Source organism: Drosophila arizonae, chromosome 3, assembly GCF_054131065.1.
Source record: "Drosophila arizonae isolate 15081-1271.41 chromosome 3, UAZ_ARI_1.0, whole genome shotgun sequence".
NCBI classification, from domain to species: Eukaryota; Metazoa; Arthropoda; class Insecta; order Diptera; family Drosophilidae; genus Drosophila; species Drosophila arizonae.
In genome coordinates, this window is record NC_142923.1 from 30,340,211 (window position 1) to 30,365,989 (window position 25,779).

Below are 25,779 nucleotides of genomic sequence, written 5' to 3' on the forward strand. Positions count from 1 at the left end.
CACGTAAGTTAATGTTACAGTCCTCATTCATTATTTGTCTAGGCCTACTGGAAACATTTTTTATCTGGGGTTACTCGCTCTCCAATTTGATGAACAAAAACTTGAGCCTACAAGCTCAGTGCATTTTAAGATCTCAGCAGATACTTTCATGACATTGATCAATCATCCGTGCCGGAATGATTGGTTCGCAAGGTTCAGAGGATCTCCGAACAGTCTCAAAAATGGAGAATTACGCAATAATGGTTTTGTAATAGAGAGAAGGGTGCGTGACAGACTGCATAAAATATATATAGTCGAATTCCGAATATATAAGAGCTACAGACTTGAAATGTTATTTTCCAAATCCGTATATGTATACCATGTAAATAAAGTAAAAAAAAAAATTTATTATTATTCGCGTTTTTGTTTTTTATTTTTTATTTATCGATTAAAAACCTTATAAAAAATAGTTTCGATTCTGTTCATATCTTTGATACCGGCTCCAAATTAAACGAAACTCCTTACGAATGTTAAGTACCTCATTGCAATTAAACAAAACAAAACAGTTAGCAATGCACGTGCAAGAAACGTTGAGCAACGCAAAGCATTTTTTTATGTTGATACATATATGTATGTATGTAGCTATCCCACTAATAACAATTGATATTGAATTGTATTTGCATTGTCTTTAAATTGTATTTGTATTTTCAGCTACTACAATAGAGTCCCGGTAATTCGAAATGACAAGGGTATTTGTTATTATTCGATTTACAAACAAATTCGAATTATCGAGATTTTCACTAAACGAGGCTCAAAAAGTAAAAATTCAAAGAAGCGAGGCTTTTATATTTCAGCATGTATACTTAATAAATTTACATTCAATTGAACGTTTTTCATATTAAATCATAATTGAACAGAAAATAATTTTATAATAATAAACTTCAAAATTTTTTGTTCCATTGTCAATGGCTGAAAAAAATTCCTTGCTTTTGCGCGATGGCTTGGGTCGTATGCGTACGTCTATTTGCCATTTCTAAGAGATGATGTTGCACTTAGAATAGAACTGAAAAACCTTCGCGGGGTTAAGTCCTGCCAATTTTGAATGCTTTTCCCTTTTATCTTTAACAAACCTGCTATTCAATAGTGATGCAGCTTCGAAGGCATTCGCAGATGATAACCCAATCGGGCACCCCGACTTAAGTTTTTATACCTTGAACCCACTGAAAATGGGAAATCAGGGTATAATGGTTTTGTGAAAAAGTATGTAACGGGCAGAAGGAGTCATCGCAGACCCCATAAAGTATATATATTATTGATCAGGACGACGAGCTGAGTCGATATAGCCCTGTCCGTCCGTATGAGCAAATGAATCTCACAAGATATAATAGCTAGAGAGCTGAAATTTGGCATGCATACTCGTGTATACCATAGGCAGTACAAGTTTATCATATTTTTTCGATAACTCATCCGATAACATTTTAAACGAGAGTAATCGAAAAATCGACTTCGCTTTTTTTAGACCTGTAGACTTCAAATTTGTGTTGTATAAAAAGTTAATGGATACAAAGATTTTGTAATTTACAGATTTTAGATACCACGCGCCCTTCTCCCCTAATATGTAAAAAACGTGTTTCAAGTACTAGAGACTTGTGCTTTGGAATGTTTCATTAAAATTGTATGTCTACAAAAGAAATTAATCAACAAATAAATTCTCATAATATTGCCCACACTGCAGCGCAGTCGCTGCTAACTGCGCAGTCAGCAGAGCGCGTGATTATACGTGCCTGTGTATGCATGTGTGCATAAAAGAAGTGCAGAATGAATGCAATATCAGCTTAGAGGATTCAGGGTATCTACTAGTCGAGCAGTCTCGCTTTCTTACTTTTTTTATTTGAATATATTTATTTTGTATTCTTAATGATTTAATCTCAAAATTGTATGAGCAAGGAAATCAAAATATATTCACAATTAAAATATATAATCTCATAAACATAGTCACAGTTGATCTGTTCTGATCAAAATCATTGTTAGTTGATACAAAGCAATATTTATATGTATTCTAATTTTATAGATAATAAAATATAAAATACTATATTAGAGCTTAGTCCGTTTACTATTTAGATTTTCTCTTGGACTTTCAGTAGACCTCTTTCTCGAAGGGCTGCTTGACTTTTCTCTGAAATTTTAATATGATAATTATTGAATAATATATGTAACAAGAGTCTTACCCTGGTGAATGTACATCTGTTGCCATTGAACATAGGTCACTAGTGAGAAATCGACCGTCGCTTGAGCCTTCACCCTGCTTAACAAAATTTGTAGGTAAACTAGTGTTTAATGTATTATGCGTTGTGTTTATGGTCTTGCTTTTATAGAATGATTCGGGCAAAATTTTGTTATTCACTGTCGTCAACGACTTGGAATTATTTAAAATTAATTCCGCGCTATTCCTGTTGATTAATGTTTTGTAGTCTGTGGTAGCATCGCTAACTGCAGACAACGAAGCATTTGATAATGGTGATATATTCTGATGTAAAGTATTCTTCGATTTGTAAAGATTTGTATTTTGCTTATTATCGACAGTTAAGTTAGAAGAACTCTTTTGCAAGGTCTGCCGGCGAGATTTCGTTTTCTCTGTTAATGAGTTAACTGCTGTAAGAGATATGCTGGGAGATATTTCATTTAACTGCTTTGTAATACTACTTGTACCAGGAGGACTTGTTGTTGGTATTATCTGCATTTCAGAGTTCCTTTTTAAATAATCTTTTGAAATGGATGAACTAGCGCCACTGGGATATGTTGATGAAAAATTCATACCGCCTTTCAAAGATGACGCGGTATTTTTCGCTGCAACGGCTGTGATCGAGTCACTGCCAAGCGTTGACTTGGTATTATCAACTGAACTTGTGGCGAGCGTTTGCAGTTTTTTTGAATTCACTGAAGTCTTTGAGAGTGAGCTACTGACCGGCACACTAGCTGCCGATGTAAGATCGACTGAGCTGACAATATTATGATCAACCGGTTGCTTTGATTTAGTTGTTTTTTCTTTTATACTCATACTTTCGACTTCATCTAGAGTTTTGTCTGGATAAAGCAAAGTGGGAAAATTATGAAAACCACCCTTTAAATTTGAATGTAGGTTTTCAGGTGGAAGGGATGAAGAGTAGCCCTGGGGAACATAGTTTAATAGACCTGATAGCGGGTTTTCAAGTAATTGCTTATAAGGACCTAAACTTGCAAGAACATTATTAGAGTTGGAATTTACTGATGAGTTCTCCAGTGACGTTGTTTCTGGAGGGATCGGATGGTGAAATTGTGAATGATTCATGGAGCTACTTCGACCTTTTTGTGTATCAAATAAATTTGAGTCTCTACCCTGTGGTTTAGAATTTGTAAGATTTTGCATATGTGACAAAATTGAGGGATTTGATGGCAAACGATTAAGACCTGGCGTACTAAGCACATTAAAAGGGGATGGAGCAAAGTTATTTTCAATGCATGAGTTCATATCCGGGTAACGCAGAGATGTATACTTTTGATACAAACTTAAAGTATCTATATAGTTTTGATTTAATCCATAACTGTACGGTGGCATAAGTGACGCAGATTGTAGACTATAACTTAATAGAGTTTGCATCTGAAAAGAAAGACAAAACTTTTGATTATAATACTTGTATTCCGTATCCGTTCAATAATAGACATAAAAAAATATATTAAACTATTTATTTATATATTGTGCGCAAGCAAATCACATTCATAGCTAGTATTCGCTCGAGGTATTTTTGGGACAATTGAATAATAAGCTTATAGAGGTTTCGAATATATCAAACAAGTATATAAGAACTTCCTTAGTGAAGTCCAGATTTTTAAATTGATAGCTCGTACTTGGGGTTAATTTTTTCTTATCGTTTCAGTCTACTGTTTGAATAAATTACTTATGTAGTTGTTGCTGGCAATGGAGCCATCATCGTTAAGAGAATAAAATTCTCTTTAAGACAAACAAAAATTGGTTTGCGTTATCTTTAGTAGTATTGGCAATATAAGAGCATGGCGCACTGAAAAACAAAAATTCTGTTATTCGTGGATTGGGCTCGTATATTTCCATGAAATGTAGAGATTGCATATAATTTTTATATTGAAATTCTAATACAATTTCTTTTCAAATATAAAATTATATAGAAGGCCACGTTGTCAAGATTGATAAGGAAGAATATTACTTACATCAAGACTCGGAACAGAGCCCAAATATGACGCCAGTTTTGCGGGGTGAATAGAATTTTGAGTCCTACAATAATTTGACATATATTATCTGTGAATAATAATAGTGTGACCGTACTTACTTATCGGCATTAAATCCTTCCTGTTGAGCTATTAGGAAAAAATTGTTTTATATTAAGGCCAATAGAAAAGATCCATTAATTTGCTTGTCACATACCCAAATTCATTTGTAATTCTTTTTCATATGTATCCCAAGCATCAGCTTTTTCCTGCTCACTTAGTTCTTGTTCCACTTTATTCTCTAAAAGACTGTCGTGTTCATGATATTTATAAACCAACTCCGATTGCCGTAAAAGATGTGCTAGTATGGTATCTTTTGGTAATACAGGCATTGTCCTTTCACATTGTTTGGGGACAGTTAACCTTAATATTAGAAAACGATTACGAATTTAAATATTTCATATTAACACTTAATTTTTAAAAGAATAATTTACGTGTAAAGTTCAGCCAATTCTGCCATGTTGTAATGTCTATCAATTTGCTGCTCATCAACAACTCGAAAGCTCATTGCTTGCTTTGTGACCGATCGTGAGTAGACTTTTTCTTCCATCGTTCCCTGTGTAAAATTATTATCTTACATGAATTTTATTTTAAAATGGCTTCAACATACCATTGCTAGTAGACGGTATATATAACAGTTTTTTTTCTGGCCCAGTCGAAATATGCGAAAAATATTTTGCTGATCATTAGAAGGATTCCATGAAGTGTCCAATATTATAACTCTATTTGCACCAGTTAGATTTATTCCCTGGCCTCCTGCTTTGGCAGATATCAGGAAAACTCGAGCTCGTCTGTTGGCTTCACTGTTAAAACGTTTTATCATTTCGTGTCTAATGTTTTTCGGCGTTTTTCCATCTAGCCTATAATAATCTTGACCATTAATCCAAGTATTTGAAACTTTATAGCTACTTGGAATATCTGTAAAAAAAAATATATATATATAAACAATTTGAGAAGTCTCATGATTTACAAAATTAAAGTTGATAATTGATGCTAATAGGTCCAAAGAAAGTCTTTTTCCGCTATAAAGTCTGCAAGAATAGTTAACGCTTATTCAACTTACATATATTTTTACATAAATATATAGTTATTTTTTTTTTATTAAACTTACGAATGTGTTGTAATATTTCAGTATCCGATTCCGTTATCTTTTTAAAAAAATATTCAACCACATTAAGTACTGCAACAAACGCCGAGAAAATTAGGCTGAAAATATAAATGGACGATTAAGACAATAAATCAAAGAACAGATAGTTAAATAATTCTTCGCTTATTTTCTGATTGCACAAGAAACAAAAAATCAAAATTCTACAAAATTAATGTGAACCTAGACTTAAAATTTTGAGACTCTAGCTTTAAAGATATAAGATTTATAATTTTATAAGCAATTTTTGATCAAGATTTTAGTCAATAACAACAAATGGGAGTAGTAATCGATTTTTGGAAACAAAATCGAGATGATATCGACACTTGGATGGACTATCTTGATGAAACCTGAACCCATTTTCAATAGGAAATTAGGGTATAATGGTTTTGTTAAATGTATGTAACAGGCAGAAGGAGGCGTGGCAGACCCCATAAAGTGTATATATTCCTGATCAGGGCGACGAGCTGAGTTGATTTAGCCCTGTCCGTCTGTCCGTATGTTTGAACGCGTGGATTTCAGAAAATATAAGAGCTAGAGACTTGAAATTTCGATATAAATAAATAAATAAATTGCCCCGTTATTTTGTTATCGATTAAAAACATTATCGAAAACCAGTAATAAATTTCTATCTCCTACATCTTTAAAGCTAGAGTATACTTATATGCATTTTACACAATTTCGGTTTTTGTCAAAATTCACCCCCTCACCATCACATTTGTAGAAGGCGTATTTCAAATACTAGAGACTTGTGCTTTGGCAAATACATACATATCCATGATATAATCATAATCTGAAAGTTTCATGAAGAAACTACATCCACAAGAAAAGTTTTTGAACAGTTAAGTTCCTTTAGTAAGCCACCACTGCAGCCAATGCGTGTTTATGCGTGCGTGCGTATCTCTGTGTGTGTGTGTGTGTATGTGTGTGTGTGCGTGTGTGTGTCTTGTGTAAGCAGAAAGACGCGAAAAATTATTAAAACAGCTATTGCTCGAAGGGTTCAGGGGATCTCGTAGTCGGGCTCTCTCGACTAGAGCTTTCTTACTTGTTTTTTTTTGTTTTTAAGTTTTAAATAAGCCAAAATCTGACAAAGTTTATACTTATTGTTGAAATCTCTTTTTAAAACGCATCATTCCAAATCCATCAAGCAACAAAACTCTAGTCATTGTGCTAGAATATTAGATCCCCTTAACCTAATATTTATTCTATCGGTGGTGGTTACACGTTCATTCATACGGGAGGACAGACAAACAGATGGATGGATCGATAACTAAACCTCACTTATTTTTTACTAGTTTATTATTATTTAACAACGTACCATTTCTCTCCTTTTTCTTCGCACATACGAAGAATTGAAAACATTGTTCGAAGTTTATTGCTTGGCATAATGGTTTCCAGATCCCTTTTTGAAAGATATTTTCGCCACCAATCATTAGTCACGGAAATCACACCAGTTTGACTATCATAAATATCATCTGGCTGATCGTCGTCAGAATGCGGACATCCATGCTTTTTGTTATCTTTTTTATTTTTCTGCTAAAAACGAATTATAATCTCCATTCGATATTGTGAGCTTCGGTATATTACTTACAGCGTTAGCATTTTTCCACGCATCTTCGAGGACCTTGGGATGTGTCCATATCTTAAAAATATAACAAATTATTTTAATAATATTCATTAAAAAAAAAATCAGATTACCTTCCTTAAAACAGTGTAATCTGTGATGAGACTTTTTCCTCTACTATCTCCACGGCTGGCTATAGCTTCCAAAATAAATTCATATAGAGTGTTCTGTAATATAAAGATGTTTAGCAGGAAACTATACAGAATCAGACATTAAATAATATATATAGCTATTATTAAAATAATAATATTCTTTTAATTTTTTAAGATGCTTATATTTTACATACTTGAACCGCAGTCATTGGAATAAAAAGCACATATTCAAATTTTTGTGGTAAAAAGGTCTTTAGCAGTTCAGCTTCCTTTCTCTATTATGAAAAAAAAAAACAAATGTGAGATTGTAAAAAAAAATGCGAGATTGTAAAAACATCAAATACTTGAGTACCTGTACAAATTTGGATAGTTTTTTGTGTAAGACATACGATCTTTGCTTCATAACTGTAATATCCTTTTTACTTGAATCCTTATGTTGTCCATTCTTTATTGGATTAGCATATAAATTAGCAAATTCCTTTTCTGTACCGAGGTATAATGGCTTTATAAAGTTAACCATACTGTAATCTGAAACATAAAACAAACATTATTTAATACATTTATTATATTAACTGTTGTCAAACGCTATACAAACATTCTTTTAAATTATTTTGAATTGGAGTTCCGGTTAAAATAATTCGTTTTGGGGTTATAATTTTTGCAACAGCTAGACTTATAGCGGACTTGCTGTTTTTTATTATATGACCTTCATCACAAACGACAAGATCCGCACCTAAAATTATCTGTATTAATTTCCTTCTCAGTGCGATATTTCAATTTAAATTACCAGGTTGTAGTAAATATTTGTTTACTTTTTCTCGAATACTCTCCAATTTTGTAGAACTCAAATTTCCTCGGTTTTTATATTTGTGATAAAACACCAGAGTCCGAAAAGCCTCATATCCCACCAAAAGGCAACCAGCACGTTTGGCCGATGATAAGGACCACTCCTCTAATACACGTAATTTATCTGAAATGTCCCTTAAGTATAAAAGACAATGACAAAAGATTTTTTATATGTATGTATGTATGTATATTTTAAAATATGTCTATGTACATGTATTGCGCTAAAATACTTTTATATTCCCACCACTACATAAGTGGGCTATTTACGTATTATTATAGAGGAATATCGAATATTGAATTCAAATTGAATGTGTTAATATTAATATCTTAATATTAATATTCCAGCACAAAACTCTTTGGAATGTTATAATTAGGCAAACATGGAAAGTATCTACATATGTGCTACATCGTTAATTAGAAGAAACTTTTCACAGACTTCAAGATAAAAAAAAGTTAAAAGAAAAAAACAAGTAAGAAAGCTCTAGTCGAGACTGCTCGACTACGAGATCCTTGAAGCATTAGCTATTTCAATAATTTTTCGCGTCTTTCAGCTTACACAAGAAACACGCAAACACACACGCACGCACGCACACACAGGCATACATACACATACACACACACACACACACACACACATCCATACACATACACACAGAGATACACAAACATTTACATACACAAACACATACACACACAAGCATAAACACGCATGGGCGGCAGTGTGCGCTTACTATGAGAACTTAACTGTTTAATAACTTCTTTTGTGGACATACGATCTTCATGAAACTTTCAGATGATAATAACATAGAAATGCATGTAATTGCCAGAGCACGAGTCTCTAGTATTTAATATACGCCTTGAAGGTGAGGGTGAGGGGATGTGTTATCGATTTTTAATGATAAACTCGATATCCCCGCTGTAAATACGCACATTAAAAAAAAAAATTGAAGTCTCTGGCTCTTATATCTTCTGAAATCGACGCGTTCATACATACGGACAGACGGACAGGGCCAAATCAACTCAGCTCGTCGCCCTGATCAAGAATATATATACCTTGTGGGGTCTGCCACGCCTCCTTCTGCCTGTTACATACATTTCAACATAACCATTATACCCTGATTTCCCATTGAAAATGGGTTCAGGGTACAAAGGTAAAGGTAAAATTTATTCTATACTACATACAAGCAAAACTTATTAATTTTTAAAATTAAAACTTACGATGAATCCGGAAAAACGAAAACTTTTATATGAGTACTACTTTTCAGTGGCCCCAACCAGCGTTGCAGCTCATCAGCCCAATTCATAACCGTGCTCTTTGGACAGAGAACTAGGATTTTTGTTGTGTTTAGTTCTTTGTATGAAATAACGGTGTGTAGTAAAGCTATTAACTAAAGGTATATAGAATATGTTCATTTGTTTCTAATATAATGTTTTTTAAATAACGCTTCACCTGCAATGTTTTCCCCAAGCCCATGCAATGAGCCAATATGCATCCCGAGCCAGAGTTCTTTTTAGAGTGATCAATTCCTCCATAGCATGAATCATACATGAACTTAACTCCATCAATTTGGTGAGGCTTTAATTGTTTCACGATGTCATCATCGACCTTTATAAATGTTTTTGTGTTTTCCATGTAATCCAGTATTAAATCACCTGTTTTTGAATTTCCTAATTTATTTTTTATAGCTTTAGATAACATCACATGTTTTTTTTCCAGTCTTCGTATTCTTTCACTTTCTGATTTTTGAGCAGCTCTTGTTTCATTAGCCAACTGATCCATACGAAGCATTGGCTTAATAAATCTCGTCTTTTCTTCAACTGGTTCTGGCTCCGCATCAGAATAATCACTCTCTGAACTCAGCACAATTTCCTCATTTTGATTACGTTTTTCCGCTTCAGATAAAAGTTTCTCCAATGATTTTTTGGGTTTGTTTTTGTGAATAAAGTTATCATTCCATAGTTCATCGCAAACTTCAGAACTATCAGTCTCTTTCTTCTCAGATTCCACTTTACTTTCTTTAATTTCGTTAATTTTTACGTCCCTATTCATATTATCTGGTTCACTTTCAAAAACTTGCAGAAATTTGTCTACTACATCTGTATTATATTCATCTTCCGTAGACGATTCTTTCGAGAGATTGTATTCGCTTTGATCCGAAAGACCAGAATCATCACTGTTTGACTCATTTAATAATTGTTGTTTAACTTGTTCGTTAAATCGTAAAAGGTATTGGTTCTCCGTTATAATCTCATCATCACTCTACAAAAAAAAAAAAAAAAAAAAAAACTGGCTTAGTATATGGGATATAATGATGAATTTTGATTCTAAAAATAACATCTTGTACATGTTATTTTTAAACTACATACAAACTCACTTCTTTGAAACTGTGTTCAGTATCATACATCTCCATATCATCATCCATTTCAGTAGGCGGAGTTGCATTTTTAGTACCTACAAGTTTTTGATTGATTTTATCATTGGATTTGGCTCCCCTGTTTTGCACATGTCGCTTTTTAAGTCCATTTAAATTGGTAAGCCTAATCATTGAAAATATTGTTATTGAGCATTATATTTTGAAAAGCATTAAACATGACGAGACCATCTGAATAGGAGATACCTTAATTATATCTAAATATTGCTGCTTTATCTTTTAAATGAGTCTACCAATTAGGGTTTTTTTTTTTTTTTTAATTTTATTTGGTTTACCAAAATATGTTAATCTTGCACTTAAAATAAAAGTTATGTTTTTAGCGAAAAGTTAAATATTATTAAAAGCATATTTATAACTACATACCTTTCTATTTCTTTATCCGTACCATTTTCGGAAGAACATGAATTTGTGTTGTCATTATCAAAATCACAAGATTGCCAAAAACTACTTTTGTTAAAATCTAAATTAATATATTTTCTAAGATCAATACCGTCGCTGTATTCAAAAGTCTTAGCCAAAAAGTTTCGATCTTTTGCACTTTCGTTTTCCTTAAAATCATCCATAATATCACACTCACTTTCTGTGGTCGATGTAGCGGATGTATCTAACAGATACTTTTTTGCGTTATAATTAATTCGAAGTCTTTTCTTTAACAAACCTTTCGAAAACGTTTGAGTAGATTGATCAGTTGTTTTTATAATATTGGCAACTATCTTAAGTTTTTTAATTTTTTCAAATATATAATCTTTAAAATCCTCTTCCGCTTTGGATGAAAATGATTTGCATTCATTATAGAAATCCTTTACAAAATCAATTGTATTCTTGAAAACATTATTTGCCACACTTTGATTTTCAGTAATGTGTTCATAAAGGCTTTCAAAATATTCATCATTACCCTCAACTTCCAAAGGCTCCGAGCAGTTTTCTGAAAGAGTCGCATTGTTGCTCCGAGTGAAACCATCAATAGAAGATTTCTCATCAGCTTTTTTATCTGCGTTTTTCAATTGAAACTGTTTCATTTTATCAATTGTATTGTCTATAAAAGCTGTGACATTTTCTGGGACTGTTTCAACAGTTGATCTATTGATTATCATGTAACTCAAGAGTACGTCTTTAACACTATCCAAACTAGGTTGTGCTAGGAGCACTTCTTGAGATGTATAGTTATGATCATTTAAGGCATCCGAAAATTCCAAATCAATATATGGATATGGTTCAGGATCTTTTTGAAGTGCACACATTTCACCAACGTTATTATTGAGACTTCTACAGCATTCCCCGCTGGTGTCCAAAACTGTCTCGAATTCTACTTGACAAATCTGTTCCATTGGAAGATCCATGAATGAAGTCTCCGTTATTTGTTCCTCCTCAAAAGTAATTTCGCTTTTTATATATTTGTCTATGGACATTGAATTGCCAACCGTCAAATCGGGTTGCAATAAATTCAAATCCGGTTTAATATCCATTTTGAACCTAAAATAATGTAAAAGCTTGTAATTGCATCTATGTGTAAGTACACGACTTGCTGTGAAAGGGAAAGTAAATAAAAAGCTATAAATTTACTATACCATAGATATTAAAGTAGACAAACAATTCTACAATTACAATTCTTCTTAAAAGTTATGCAGTTTCCAATTTGTAGGTAAACAAATGCAGAGTTTATTGATATGCTGACTACTTTTAATAATAGGGATGCCAGATATATTTATATCGATATTTTAGTATTTTTATAGATACTTGATATTGATTACAGAGGCCAAATATATTAGCGATTAGCACGTATAAAAACTAGGTAAGAAATTAATACATTTTAAATTATTGTCTATTTAAAATAAAAATAAATAACATCAAGCTAATAAAAGTTCTGATCTGATTCAAAATTATTACAATACAATACCGATTCAATATCCAGACGTTCGATATAATCATTAAATAAAAACGAGCAAATTTGTTTTATTTGATTTAATATAAAAAGAACGTCAGCAACACCTCAAATAAATGGTAAGATAAATTAAATATCGATGACTCAATATAATATCAACATCGCTTGTATATCGATATGAAAAAATAAATCAGTATCCCTATTTTCATTATAACTTCTAACTTAGTAAAGCCTAAAGTTGATTTTATTTTTGTTTTTATTAGAAATGAAGGCAAAACAACACCAAAACTATGAAGAAAAATATGAAAGAAAATTCAGTTCCTTAAGATTTCCGCCGAAACCAATACCAAAACATGTTCTTTCTCGTACAATTAAAATTGTTAGCGATTCAAATGATAAATTTTGGTTAAACAAAAATTCATCATGTGCGCCGCCAGTTAATTATGAGCTTCACAATCATTCCGATGCGTACAAGAAATTAAATTTAGCTCGCAGATGTATATTAGGACGTGACTGGCATAACTTGGCAAAACTATTAACAACCAACTTGGTCGGTGATAGTTTGATACAAAAGAGTTCATATCCCGTGTTTTCCCAAGTAAGTAAATATTATTCGTTCAAGATAAAGTACAAAAATAATTAGCTCCAACATCTTAAAGTGAATGACATATTTGTTATCATTTGTCCAAGCATTACAACGATAATGTATTGCAGTGCAAAAGACTAAAAAAAATTCTGAGCCATATTTTTAGACCGAAGCAGGCTATGATATGTTTAGATGCTGAGGACTATCAGTAATTGACAGTAGAGGTGCCAAACTATCGATGGTCGGCCACTATCGAGCGACTGAACTATCGATTGTTCAATGTCTCGATAGTGGACGATAATATCGTCAAAGGTGCGTGACAAATAATTATAATTTTTCCTAATTTTATATCATATCTTGCAAATGATGGCTGATCCTTTTTATACCCTGAACTAGAGGTGGGCACGGGCCGACTTTTTTGCACCCGGCCCGATCCGCCCACGGTCAAAAGTTCAACATTTTATCGGTACCCGAAAGCAAAAAAAAATTGCATACCCACACCCAACCCGCCCGCCCGAAACACTTACAAAAAAAATTTAATTCTTAGAAATTACAACAAATTTGTTGTTCTCAAACATAACAACAATTTAATTCTTAAAATTACAATATTATTTACAGAAATACTACATGTTTTTATTTAGAGAAAAAAAGGAGCATATCAAGATTTGCGCTTAATAGCCTTGTGCGCCTTTCATTTAAAATTTTTCTAGAAGAGGAGAATACTCGCTCGCTTGTTACACAGCTTACCGGAATACATAAAATATTTTTTGCCAAAATTTAAGGTCCGTTGCCTCCTGCCAAAAATCGAAGATTGACAAGTTTGAATTATAACGTGTGGCATAATATTTATAAATTTCTAGTCAATTGCATTTTTGCCAGGTTCGTCAAGTTTTCTTTTTATACCCTGAACCCATTTTCAATGGGAAATCAGGGTATACTGGTTAAATCAGCCATTTCGATTGGGTGCTCCAGATACGGTATGTAAAAGTCTTGTATTTTACATTTTCATACCCTTTATTTATTGAAAATAGAAAGTCAGGGTATAATCGTTTTGTAAAAAGTGTGTAACAAGCAGAAGGAAGCATCGCAGTCCCCATGAAGTATACATATTCCTGTTCAGGGCGGCGAGCTGAGTCGATGTCCCTCCGTCCGTCTGTCCGTATGAACGTACCGATCTCGAATTACATGTATTGCAGCTAGAGACTCGTGTCTAGCATACCACTAACCAGAGAACACATAGACCGGACACATAGTGTAAAGCGTTTTGCACAATTTTTTTTCGAGCGTAATCTCCCAGACCACTTCGTAATTGCTCGGCTCTTCACTTTTAGGTTCGGGCTACGAAAATATACGAAAGCACAATCATTCGAAATATACGCCTGACCGAGAACAAAAGATGCCTCTATGCTCAATGTTTCCCTTGCCTCTCTCTCTCTCTCTCTCTCTCTCTCTCTCGATGCTCTCTACTCTCTCAAATATGTATATGTATGTAATAATACGTAAATGTATGTAATTGTAATGCATTACCTATGAGATTTTTATACCCTGAACCCATTTTCAATGGGAAATCAGGGTATAATGGTTTTGTTAAATGTATGTAACAGGCAGAAGGAGGCGTGGCAGACCCCATAAAGTATATGTATTCTTGATCAGGGCGACGAGCTGAGTCGATTTAGCTCTGTCTGTCCGTATGTTTAAACGCGTTGATCTCAGAAGATATAAGAGCTAGACTTTTTTCCTAGGTCCGTGTATATCACGCGCATATCGAGTGTTGCTTTAAATATCGATAAATTGTCCCGGTTTTTTGTTATCGATTAAAAACATTATCGCAAACCAGTAATAAATTTATATCTCCTACACCTTTAAAGCTAGAGTCTCCAAATTTTTAATGTATGCTTATATGCAATTTATACAATTTCGGTTTTTGTTAAAATTTACCCCCACCTCTAAATTCACCCCCTTACGCACACTTTTGTAAAAAGCGTATTTCAAATACTAGAGACTTGTGCTTTGGCAATTACATGCAAATCCATGTTATAATCATAATCTGAAAGTTTCATAAAGATCGTACGTCCACAAAAAGGTTACTAAACAATTAAGTTCTCATAGTAAGCGCACGCTTGCGTGTGTCTGTGTTTGTGTATGTAAATGTTTGTGTATGTCTGTGTGTCTGTGTTTGTGTATATAAATGTTTTTGTATGGCTGTGTGTCTGTGTTTGTGTATGTAAATGTTTGTGTATGTCTGTGTGTGTGTGTGTATGCGTGTGTGTGTGTATGTATGCTTGTGTGTTTCAATATTGTTAAAATTCGAGAATGAGTACAAAGAGTTTGCTATATAGATTTTGGATACCATGCTTCCTTTGCTCCAAATTTGAAAAAATGAACATTTAATATAGTATAGGCTTATTCATCAGCAAATACACACATGTATGCATAATAAAAGCGTAAATTGATTGGAATATCAACTTTTTGCCGAGTTCTGTGGATATCATTGTCGCGAAATCTGTAGCAGAGCACTCTTAGGAATGTTTTATTTCATAAGCTCTGAGTGAATTATTCGGTGAAATGAAACCTTCTATATATTCAATAGAATATTTGTCATTTTGGAAAAAATGCCACTTCATTACTAATTGTTTATACAATGCACATTGGGCCAGCGAGCCGATTTTTCGACGAAAATTAAATTACATTTAAAAGTGTCGATGCACATAAAAATATATCTAAGTTTCAGCCCGATCTGACCACGCCTTCCCTAGCCGCCCATATGATATTGATTCCTCTTATTGATACTTTGCGGTAATTAATTTTGATACCACTTATTAAATTCAAAAGCTGTTTTTAATTCATTTGTTTAACCATTATCCTTAATATTAATAAGTTAAAATAAACAATAATTACTCGCATATGCACACATACACGCACACACACAGACATACGTTCGCACACATAAACACGCATTGGCTGCAGTGTTGGCGCTCTAAGGGAACTTAAATGTTTAATAACTTTTTTTGTGCTTTGGCAAATACATGCATATCTATTTTATATTCATAATCTGAAAGTGTCATGAAGATCGTATGTCCACAAAGTTATTAAACAATTAAGTTCTCATAGTAGGCGCACACTGCAGCCCATGCGTGTTTATGCGTGAACGAACTCAGTCGATTTAGTCCTATCCGTCTGTCTGTCCGTCTGTCCGTATATATTAACGCAGTTTCTCTCAAAAATCAATAACTCTTCCCGTTATTTTTTATCGATTGAAAACATTATCGAAAATAAGCTATTTAATTATATCTCCTACATCTTTAAAGCTAGTCTCCAAATTTTAAATATATATTTAGATGTATTTTATACAAATTAAATTTTTATTAAAATTTAAACACACCTCTATACCCACCCTCTCACCTCTAAGATTTTAAAAGGCGTATTTTAAAAACTAAAGACTTGTGCTTTGGCAAATGCATGCATATCCATGTTATAATCATAATCTGAAGTTTTATGAAGATAGTCCATCGACAAAAAAAGTTATTAAGCAATAAAATTTCCATAGTAAGCCCACACTGCAGCCAGACGTATTAATTATTGAAATATCAGTTGCTCGAAGGGTTCAGGGGATCTCGTAGTCGAGCAGTCACGACTAGAGCTTTCTTACTGGTTTTTTTCTAATTGTTCATGCCCCCGACGCACACAACTAGTGCGCTGGGAAAAAATAAGGGTCACATGTACGGACTCTATAAATAGACAAATGGACACCAACCCTACAACACCAGAATCAGATTATGTAAGAGACGAACGCTGAGCCTTACAACCTCAGCGATTGATAAGAATAGCTAATAGACCCACGCGGAGCCTTACAAACTCAGCGATAAGATAAGAATATGTAATAGACCAATGCTGAGCGTTACACACTCAACAATAGACGCACTAGATTTAAGGGTTGAAATCATGCATGACTCTGGGTATATAAACCCAGACTCAAAAGAATAAAGACCAATACAAAACTAAACACCATCAAAGTTAAGTGTATTCGTTCACTAATATTATGCCTAAGTATTTTACATAGTTGTCCCAATTGATGTCTATTTGATTGAGGGCAATGCTCTTTGATGGGAAATAAATACTTTTTCTCTTTCTTGTAAAAAAGATTGCCTGGGTTTTGTGTGTATTGACAAAAATTTTCCGTTTGTAAAAATAAGTAAAATGGGTGTTAAAAGCTTTTTAGACGGAGTTTTAATTTAGACAAATTTCAGGTTTTTAGAAACAGTTTCCATTCATACTGGCAAACATTACACAAATCAAAGTACAAAATGTGTCTATAGGAACTAAGTATGCTTGATATTCAGTTTTTAGTTTTTTACAATTTAATTACTTAGTTACTTGTTTAAATTATTAACTTTTTTATTTATTTTCAGTATGTCTCAATCTTATTAACATTGGAGAACCCCGACCTTTTGCAAAAATTACAACAGACAATTACACCATCTACGTCCACGGTAAAACATCAGAACTTAAAATCGCATGATAACGATAATAATACGTATTTATAAAATAAAATGTCTACAATAAATTAAACGATCTTTGTTTCCCTTATGAGACTTATCACGTTGCTTGGGTTAATCTAGGTTCTGGACATCTGAAACTTAATGGAATAATATCGCATTGAGCCATATAATTAAATTTCTTAGACCTACCATTTAACTCGTTTCACTAGTCGCAACTATATACAGTGAACCAATAATGTCTTTGTACAGCAGCAACTTTTTTCTTTGGGAACGAAAAAAACATATAAATAGTAAAAAACGAATAAAATTTTTGATGCAGTCTTATTATCTTATATATTAATCTTCATTTACAAAAAGAATTATGTCAATATGTTGCTTAGTTTAGTAGTTATAACTAAAAGTACATAGAAAGACACGATTTTGGCTCCAATAAGTCTTCGTACACCGTACTTTCCTAGAACTTTAACTGCGGACAGAAACCGAAAATGATAACGGTTGTTTTCCAATGCATGCTCGGGCATAATGTCGCCACATTTTGCAAGAAATTTTCTTCAATTTGAATCGCTAAGCGGACAAATATTCATTTAAAATGCCGGGCAAATATTTAACCATAGAAGTACGTCAACTAATATTAAATAATGCACGTTAAGCAGCAGAAATCATATTCGGAAATTGCGAATATATTGTCTCGCAGTCGGTCAACGATCCAATCCGTAATTGGGCGATTTAAATACGAAGGGCGAGTAGAAAACAAGTGAAAATCCGGAAGGCCGAGCAAGCTAACAAACGGAGATCAGCTTAATATTAAGAGAATAGTGTCGTCGGATCCATTTGTAAGCGCAAATACGATATCTACACATATTTTACAATCTCAAAATAAAGTCGTCCACCCAGAAACTATAAGGAAGGCTATAGTAGCTAATGGGTATAAGTCGCGCACACCTAGACGAAAACCTTTTATAAGCAGCGCTAATCGCAAAAAACGTTTAGAGTTCGCAAAACAGTACGAAAATGCGCCAGTCGAGTTTTGGCGTAATGTACTTTTTTCTGACGAATCCAAATATAATATATTTGGATCGGATGGGCGACATCGCGTGTGGAGAAGAACCGGAGAGGCACTCCAACCAAAACACACACTGAAGACAGTGAAGCATGGCGGTGGTGGCGTTATGGTGTGGGGCTGTATGGCTGCGTCTGGTGTCGGAAATTTTAAAATAATTGATGTGGTGATGGACCACCTTAAATATATTGAAATTAAAAAAAAAAAATTTGGTGCCAAGTGTTGCTATGCTTGGATTATCGAGGTCTTACTTTTTCCAACAAGACAATGACCCTAAACACATGGCTCATAATACCAAAATGTACTTAGCCTATAATACGCCACATCTATTAAAAACACCTCCCCAAAGTCCTGATTTAAATCCAATAGAGAGTTGTTGGCATAAGTTGGAAAAAAATATCAGGAAGCATCATATTTCATCAAAACCCAAGCATATAGAGGTTTTAAAAGAGGAATGGGAAAAAATAGATAAAAATTATACAGAGAAGTTAGTCCTTTCAATGCCAAACCGACTAAAAGATGTTATAAAAAATAAAGGTTACCCAACAAAATATTAAATATACAAAAAATTACATTTTTGTTAGTTTTTAAGACTATTTTTTAAGTATTAAGTTTTACTGTACGAAGACTTTATTGGAGTCAAAATCGTGTCTTTTTATGTACTTTTAGTTATAACTACTAAACTAAGCAACATATTGACATAATTTTTTTTTTGTAAATTAAGATTAATATATAAGATAATAAGACTGCATCAAAATTTTTATTAGTTTTTTACTATTTATATGTTTGTTTCGTTCCCAAAGAAAAAATTTGCTCCTGTACGAAGACATTATTGGTTCACTGTACATATGTATGTATTGTCGGATTTTAACACCAGCAGAATAACACTATGATATAACACATTATTTTTCAGTTATAGGTTTTAATTTTCAAAATCCATATAGATTGTTTTATGCATACATATATCAGTAAAACGATAAGTGAAATAAAATATCGTTAATTGCCATATTTTCTATCTATTCCATATTTTATTCATTTAAGAATTAGTTATGCGCTTTATACCCTGAACGCAATGACAATGGGAAATGTATGTAACAGGCAGAAGGAGGCATGGATGATCCCATAAAGTATATACAATGAACTCTTGATCAGTGTGACGAGCTGAATCGATTTAGCCCTGTCCGTATGTTTGAACACTAACCATAAAACACATAGACCGGACAAGTAGTGTAAATCGTTTTGCACACTTTTTTCGGGAGTTATCTCCCAGACCACTTCGTATTTGCTCGGTTCTTCACTTTTAGGTTTGGGCTACGAAAATATACGAAAGCACAATCATTTCGCTTCATGCGCTCAACCGAGATGGTCAAATGTTGAATGCATAGTGCGCGCCGTTACGAAGACGGAGATGAAGATGAAACGCAAGCAATCAGCTTCAAACGCTGCTTTAGTGATTTTGCTATTTTACCAACTCTACCTGAATCGTCATCAAATCAATATTTTGATAATGATTTATCCCCACAGGAACCGAGCACCTTTGTTACATCAGCAAATATTACTACTTTTTCAAATTAAGTTAAGACAGTAAATAAACAAGTAATTAAATGAGAAAATCAATAAAATAAATAAAACTAAATATATTTTATATATTCTTTTACGTTAACATCACAATTAGCCTTTCACCGCACAATTTGGGGTTTTATTAATATTGGTCCAATTTTTAATAATTAGTTTAAAATGTAATCAATTTTTATTAAAATGTAATCAAATGTGCTCACAATACTCTGAACCCATTGAAAAAGGGAAATCAGGATATAATAGTTTTGCGAAAAATATGTAACTGGCAGAAGGAATCATCGCAGACCGCATAAAGTATACATATATATATATACATATTCCTGATTAGGATGTTGAGCTGAGTTGATAATAGACGTCTGCATGAATGGCAAAAAAAGCACATTCAACTGTACAAAGTCATCATTGAATTGAGTGAAAACTTGTACAAAACGAAATGAGAATGAGTGAGCAACTGAAGTCGTGTTTCTCTCGGCTGCACAAAAATATACCCGAAAAGAAACGAAGTAAGTGAGTGAGCAGCAGAAGCTATTAAATGTTGTATATTGAATACATTCGATTATTGTCAGCTGTTTTCTGCTGTGTGTATCTGTTAAAAGAAAGAGGAGAAATATGTGTGCAATGTATTTTTGTTGTGGAATTTTTAACTTATATATTTATTACAAATAATTAATTAATAATATTAGAATTTAGAAACATAATTTTATTAATGCTATCAGGGTTGGAAGCTATTGACCAAATAAATATTAAATCTGCAAATATCAACACAGATAACATATATAGACGGTCACAACTACACATTTTGTTAGTAAAACTAAAACACAAACTTTAAACAAAACAAAACACAAAAACAACACGCTGGTATTTGCCGAAAAATACATACATTTTTTCCACTTCCATTTCGCACGTCTGCTCATAATTTCTCAAAGCACAAAATGAATACACAAAATATTCTTCGAACTACTTGAGTAGTTCGAGTGTTTTCGAAGTTTTCATTTCACTTTGCTCTTCTTTCAGTCATTCGGCATGAGTCACCACATGTTCGTCTTGCGAAACAGTAGTATACACATTCGTCTCATTCTGTCCTTTTCACTCACTCATATTCCACTCAATTCGAATGTACTCAATGTGGCTTTGTTATGAATGTAATCATGCAGACGTCTAGTTGATATAGCCCTACCCATCTATCCGTCCGTATGAGCACTGACCAAAGAACACAGATGAGACATGTAGAACAAACTTTTTCAACACAGAAAAAATGTGCATTAGATACTACTCAATTTCGTATTTGCTTGGCTCAGTCTCGAGGCTCGAGCAGTGAAAATATTGCAGGACAAAGTCAGTGCGCTGCAAGCGCTCAAACGAAATGATCCCATTATTATATGGAACACGACTATGCGCTATATGTCCTACTCTCTCTCTCGTACTCTATCTCTCTCTTTGGTCCCTCAAAACACCAAACTCAGCAGCGCACAAAAATTGACTTTTATTCACGACGATTCCAGCTATTTCCTTTTGAGTGAAGGGTATACCCAAATCATAAAAGCGTTTGTCACGCGCATTCAAACAAAATGTAAGCGTTTCGATGGTTATTTGTGGGAAGGGTATGAAAGCGTTGATGTGCATAAAGAATATGATTTCGCGACGGGCAAGCACACACAAACTTGCATATGTGAGCATTTGTGGCCTGTGCAAATTGTAAAGCCGAAAATTTGTTGTTAGAGCGTTAAATGAAACAACTCCACTTTTGCCGAATTCAAGATTGAAACTGAACTCTTTATTGCTTAAAATCCTAGTTCTTATATACCTAACAGAGACTCTTAAAACTACTTCCAGTCATTGGTCGCTGCATTGGTCGTTTTAACTAAGGGGTGACATATTTATTACTTTGTGTCGGATAACGCGCAGGTTATCGAGTATTGTCTCTATTTTTATTATTATGTATGTTCATGTTTGAACATTTGTCGTTGGTCGGTCTTACGGACTGTTATATCCACTTGTTAATGCCAGATCCCATTAACAAGAATTGCTCCTCCCACACCATACCATAATAATCATAATTATAGCCCACTTTTAATCCACTTAAACGAATAGGCTGAAAATTGTTACCAAATGGCATATTTCCTCAAAATCTTCAAAAATGAGTAGTTCAGTATATCAATTATGAATGGCAAAAAACATTTTTACTTAAAATTAACGATTTCTTAAAAAGAAGTAAAAAAAAACTAAGAAAAACAGCACCATTAGCTGTATCAAAATTATTGCCCATATTAATATATTGGTAAAAACAATTGCGAATTCGTTGCGGATTGATGGAAAAACTAATGGTAATACATAGTCCGGCCTCCATTCGCCTTAGTTAACTCAAAAATTCTCATCCTTATTGAAACCACTAAATTTAATAAAAGGTCCTTTTCGAAACTTTGTCATTCATTTTGAATTTGCGTTTTAAGATATCAAACTGTCTCCAATTGGCGATTTTTGGCATACACACGTCTTGCAAGATTACCACAGACATTTTCTATCGGGTTGAGATCTGAAAAACATGCTGGCCAGTCAAGGACATCAACATGAAATCCCTCCATACACTCCACTCAAAATTTGTAAAATACTCGAAATAGACTCTACTGACACGAAAAGTGAGAAAATACGGCCCTTTTCATAATAAGATAATTGTTTTCCAAGCGACATCTCTTAAAAACTGTCTAAATTTACTTAATTACAATGTCTGTAAAGCCAAAAGTCTGTTCCGCACTTAATAAATTGAACATTTGCGACAGTGGGCTATAATTATGATGATGAAAAATCCAAGCAAAAATGCTAGCACAGAGCAAAAGTTAACGGTTCTTTCTTAGTGTTCCATAAATTGAACAAAAATTTTAATAAAATCTACTGAACATACTCTGGTTTACAAAGTGCTGTAAAATTAATTTTTGAAAACCCTTAAATATGTTGTTAAAACTGACTCAAAATTTAAGTTGCTGGGTGAGCGTTTAACCAAGAGGCAAGCAGTGGTGAAGTTGATGGAAGAGTCCATGGAGGCCAAATTCGACAACTGCTATGTATAACGGTGTACGACGCACCTGGGGGTGCAAATCGACACTTTCCGCATCGAGTACACCGCCCGCTCCTGTGTCTGCTACTTTTGCCTCGTCTGGAGGCTGTCGCCTTCCACCCGTTGATACGGAAGTGTTCCACGGCGACGACTTGCGCTGGCCAACATTCCGCGACCTGTTTACTGCGATTTATATTCAGAATCTGCGCTTGACTCCGGTGGAAAAGTTAATCCACCTCAATTCAAAGACAGCAGGCGATGCAAATGCCTTAGTCGCAGAGTATCCTCTCACAAACGATGGTTTTGCATCGGCTTGAGGCTCCTTGTGTGATCAGTTCGAAAATAAGCGGCTGTTAGTCAACAGCCAGCTTAAAATCTTGCTCAACCTCTCCAAAGTCACCAAGGAATTAGGCTTAGCTCTCAGATAGTTGCATGGCACCATTCATAGGTGCATAACTGCAATCGAGCATGCTCAAATCTCTACGGAGAATTGGGACTGTATCCTTGTGTTCGTGTGCACATCCAAATTGCCAGATCACACTCGATCTCTCTGGGAGCATTCACTGACACGAAAAACAAAAATCCCAGACTGGCAGGACGTTAGTCACTTTCTTATGGATGTTGATCGTTTTGCACCAACAGTTCCAATCTCAGTTCCGAGATGCGCGAACTATGCCCCTCCCAAACGAGTCAACTCCTTCACAACGCAAGTGAATTCGAAGAGCACAATGTGCGATCTGTGTTTAAAAGAGAACCATCCAATCCGATTTTTCCTCGGTTTCTCCAACTGTCTAGCCATGAAGGAGAGGCATACATCAAATCAAAGAATCTTTGCCTGAGCTGCTTTGCTAAGGTCACCAGTTAATGGTCGACATAACAACCTACTCCATAGGGACAATACTCCTCGGACTGCTGCAGCATCCGCAACAGCTATAGCCCCGATTCGTACGCAACCTACGTACGTCCAACGTCTAAATATATCTGGCTGCCAACACGCGAGGTGTCCTCCTCGGCACGGCGGTGATCAACATATACCATTCCGCTTCCAACACTTACATTTTGTTTGCAAGAGCGTGACAAACGCTTTTATGATTTGGGTATACTCAAGTGAAGGAGTGGAGTGAAGGGTAGCTGGAATCGTCGTGAACAAAAAAAACCAAAGAGAGAGATAGAGTACGAGAGAGAGAGAGTAGGACATATAGCGCATAGTCGTGCTTCATATAAGAATGGGATCATTTCGTTTGAGCGCTTGCAGCGCACTGACTTTGTCCTGCAATATTTTCACTGCTCGAGCCTCAGGAGACTGAGCCGAGCATATACGAAGTTGAGTAGTATCTAATGCGCATTTTTACGGTGTTGAAAAAGTTTGTTCTACATGTCTCAACTATGTGATCTTTGGTCAGTGGTATGAGCAAGCCGATCTCAGAAGTTATTAGCCATACGCAGTACAGGTTTATTATATTTTTATCGAAAATAATCGATGGATTGATTTAGTTTGTTCAGCGTAATTTTAACACTATTAGACCTGGAGACTTCAGGTTTGCTGTGTATATACATTTGATAAATACGAAAATTTGATAATAATAATAATTGATAATGTATAGATGTTGGATACTACGCCCCCTTTGCCACCAATTTCAAAAAAACGCATTTCACGTACTAGAGACTTGTGCGTTGGAAAATACACACATCACGATTACGTTCAAAAAGTTTTATTAAGACAGTCCCCCTAAAAAGAAATTATTCAAGAAATAATTCTTCATAATATTGCCCACACTACAGCGCAGCCCAAGTGCAGTAGCTGCTTACTGCGCAATTGGAAAAGCGCGGGCTTATGCGTGCGTGTAAATGAAGAATGATTAGAATATCAGCTTGGAGAGTTGAAGGTATCTCTTAGTCGAGCAGTATCGACTAGCGCACCTTTGTTTTCATTCTAGTATATTCCACAAATTCTCATCAAACAAATGGTGATTTGTTTCATTTACTTTTTTGCATTGCTCACAAATGAGTTTTTATCGCTTTTTCTTATATGCTCTACTTCGTAACATAACCACTGACCAGAGAACACATAGACTAGACATGTAGTACAAAGTTTTTCAACATCGAAAAGTCTGTCTCCTAGGGCCTATCAATTTCGTATTTGCTCGGCTCGTCACTTTTTAGGTTCGGGCTACGAAAATATGCGAAAGCACAATCATTCCGCTCCATGTTGAATAAAAGATGCCTCTCTGCTCAATTTTTGTTCTTGCTCTCTCGCTCTCTCTGCTCTCTGCTCTCTCAAATATGTATATGTATGTATGCATGTGAGCACAAGCAGCAGCTTACGAAATCTGAAATTTCTTCGGGTTAGACTGCCGTTTCTTCCCTTACGTGTGGAGAGTATTCCGAACACCAAGCTCGTACAAAATATTTGCGTTTTCGTTATTATTTGTGGGAAGGGTATGAAACAGAGCTTGCAAATGAGAGTTGAGCGTTTTTTCGTTTATTCTCTTTCTCGCATCATAACCAAAAAAAATTGTGCAGACACGTCTCTCTCTGAGCGTCACTCTCTGTTTTCTTTAGCATCTGTTTCGCTCAGACGCAATGCGATGACTCATTCGCGTAAAACTAACACGATTTTCCCTCACACAAAGCCTCTCAGCAAAAAACACTTTGACTAACAAACTCAGCAGAAAATGTTTTTGCCTTCGTGTGCATGTAAATACACGCATACATACATACAAAAAG

General features: G+C 34.4%; 2 protein-coding genes across 15 annotated transcripts; one reads left to right on the forward strand and one right to left on the reverse strand.

Annotated features, from left to right (window-relative positions):
- Positions 1-1,913: 1,913 nt before the first annotated feature.
- LOC108610087 (chromatin remodeler ATRX homolog) lies at positions 1,914-12,426 on the reverse strand. Of its 6 annotated transcripts, none has more exons than XM_018001924.2 (20): positions 12,293-12,424; positions 10,759-11,868; positions 10,339-10,501; positions 9,414-10,223; positions 9,182-9,351; positions 7,905-8,098; positions 7,713-7,850; positions 7,470-7,645; positions 7,312-7,392; positions 7,100-7,192; positions 6,993-7,043; positions 6,720-6,934; positions 5,369-5,463; positions 4,868-5,175; positions 4,692-4,813; positions 4,415-4,620; positions 4,320-4,347; positions 4,201-4,264; positions 2,208-3,616; positions 1,914-2,155 (listed from the first exon to the last, which is right to left on the reverse strand). In XM_018001924.2, exons 1-20 carry the CDS (start codon positions 12,322-12,324, stop codon positions 2,074-2,076), a joined length of 5,547 nt encoding a protein of 1,848 aa, XP_017857413.2. In that variant the 5' UTR covers positions 12,325-12,424; the 3' UTR covers positions 1,914-2,073. The 6 variants fall into 6 exon arrangements, with proteins under 6 accessions (XP_017857413.2, XP_089320463.1, XP_017857412.2 ...); XM_089464337.1 differs by having other exon boundaries at positions 6,720-6,937; XM_018001923.2 differs by lacking the exon at positions 12,293-12,424 and adding an exon at positions 11,964-12,120 and having other exon boundaries at positions 6,720-6,937.
- Positions 12,427-12,445: 19 nt separating this feature from the next.
- Positions 12,446-17,432, forward strand: udd (under-developed). Of its 9 annotated transcripts, none has more exons than XR_016269156.1 (3): positions 12,446-12,875; positions 12,968-13,175; positions 17,273-17,432. XR_016269156.1 is itself a non-coding variant. In XM_089464384.1 (3 exons), the coding sequence occupies exons 1-3, from the start codon at positions 12,543-12,545 to the stop codon at positions 17,289-17,291; spliced, it is 423 nt and encodes a 140-aa protein (XP_089320510.1). In that variant the 5' UTR covers positions 12,447-12,542; the 3' UTR covers positions 17,292-17,432. The 9 variants fall into 9 exon arrangements, 4 of the variants coding, with proteins under 4 accessions (XP_089320510.1, XP_089320511.1, XP_089320512.1 ...); XR_016269157.1 differs by having other exon boundaries at positions 12,447-12,875; positions 12,992-13,175; XM_089464384.1 differs by lacking the exon at positions 12,968-13,175 and adding an exon at positions 15,589-15,659 and having other exon boundaries at positions 12,447-12,875.
- The last annotated feature ends 8,347 nt before the right edge of the window (positions 17,433-25,779 follow it).

What these genes read in the sequence shown, in the direction of transcription:
- LOC108610087 (XM_089464337.1), bottom strand. Translation starts at nt 12,324, where the DNA reads ATGATTATATCGAACGTCTGGATATTGAATCG. An exon ending in ATTACACTGTTTTAAGGAAG is followed by an intron (nt 7,044 to 7,099) that starts GTAATCTGATTT and finishes TATATTTTTAAG; the next exon opens with ATATGGACACATCCCAAGGT. An exon ending in GAAGGATTTAATGCCGATAA is followed by an intron (nt 4,265 to 4,319) that starts GTAAGTACGGTC and finishes AAATTATTGTAG; the next exon opens with GACTCAAAATTCTATTCACC.
- udd (XM_089464383.1), top strand. Translation starts at nt 12,543, where the DNA reads ATGAAGGCAAAACAACACCAAAACTATGAAGAAAAATATGAAAGAAAA. An exon ending in CATATCCCGTGTTTTCCCAA is followed by an intron (nt 12,876 to 17,272) that starts GTAAGTAAATAT and finishes ATTTATTTTCAG; the next exon opens with TATGTCTCAATCTTATTAAC.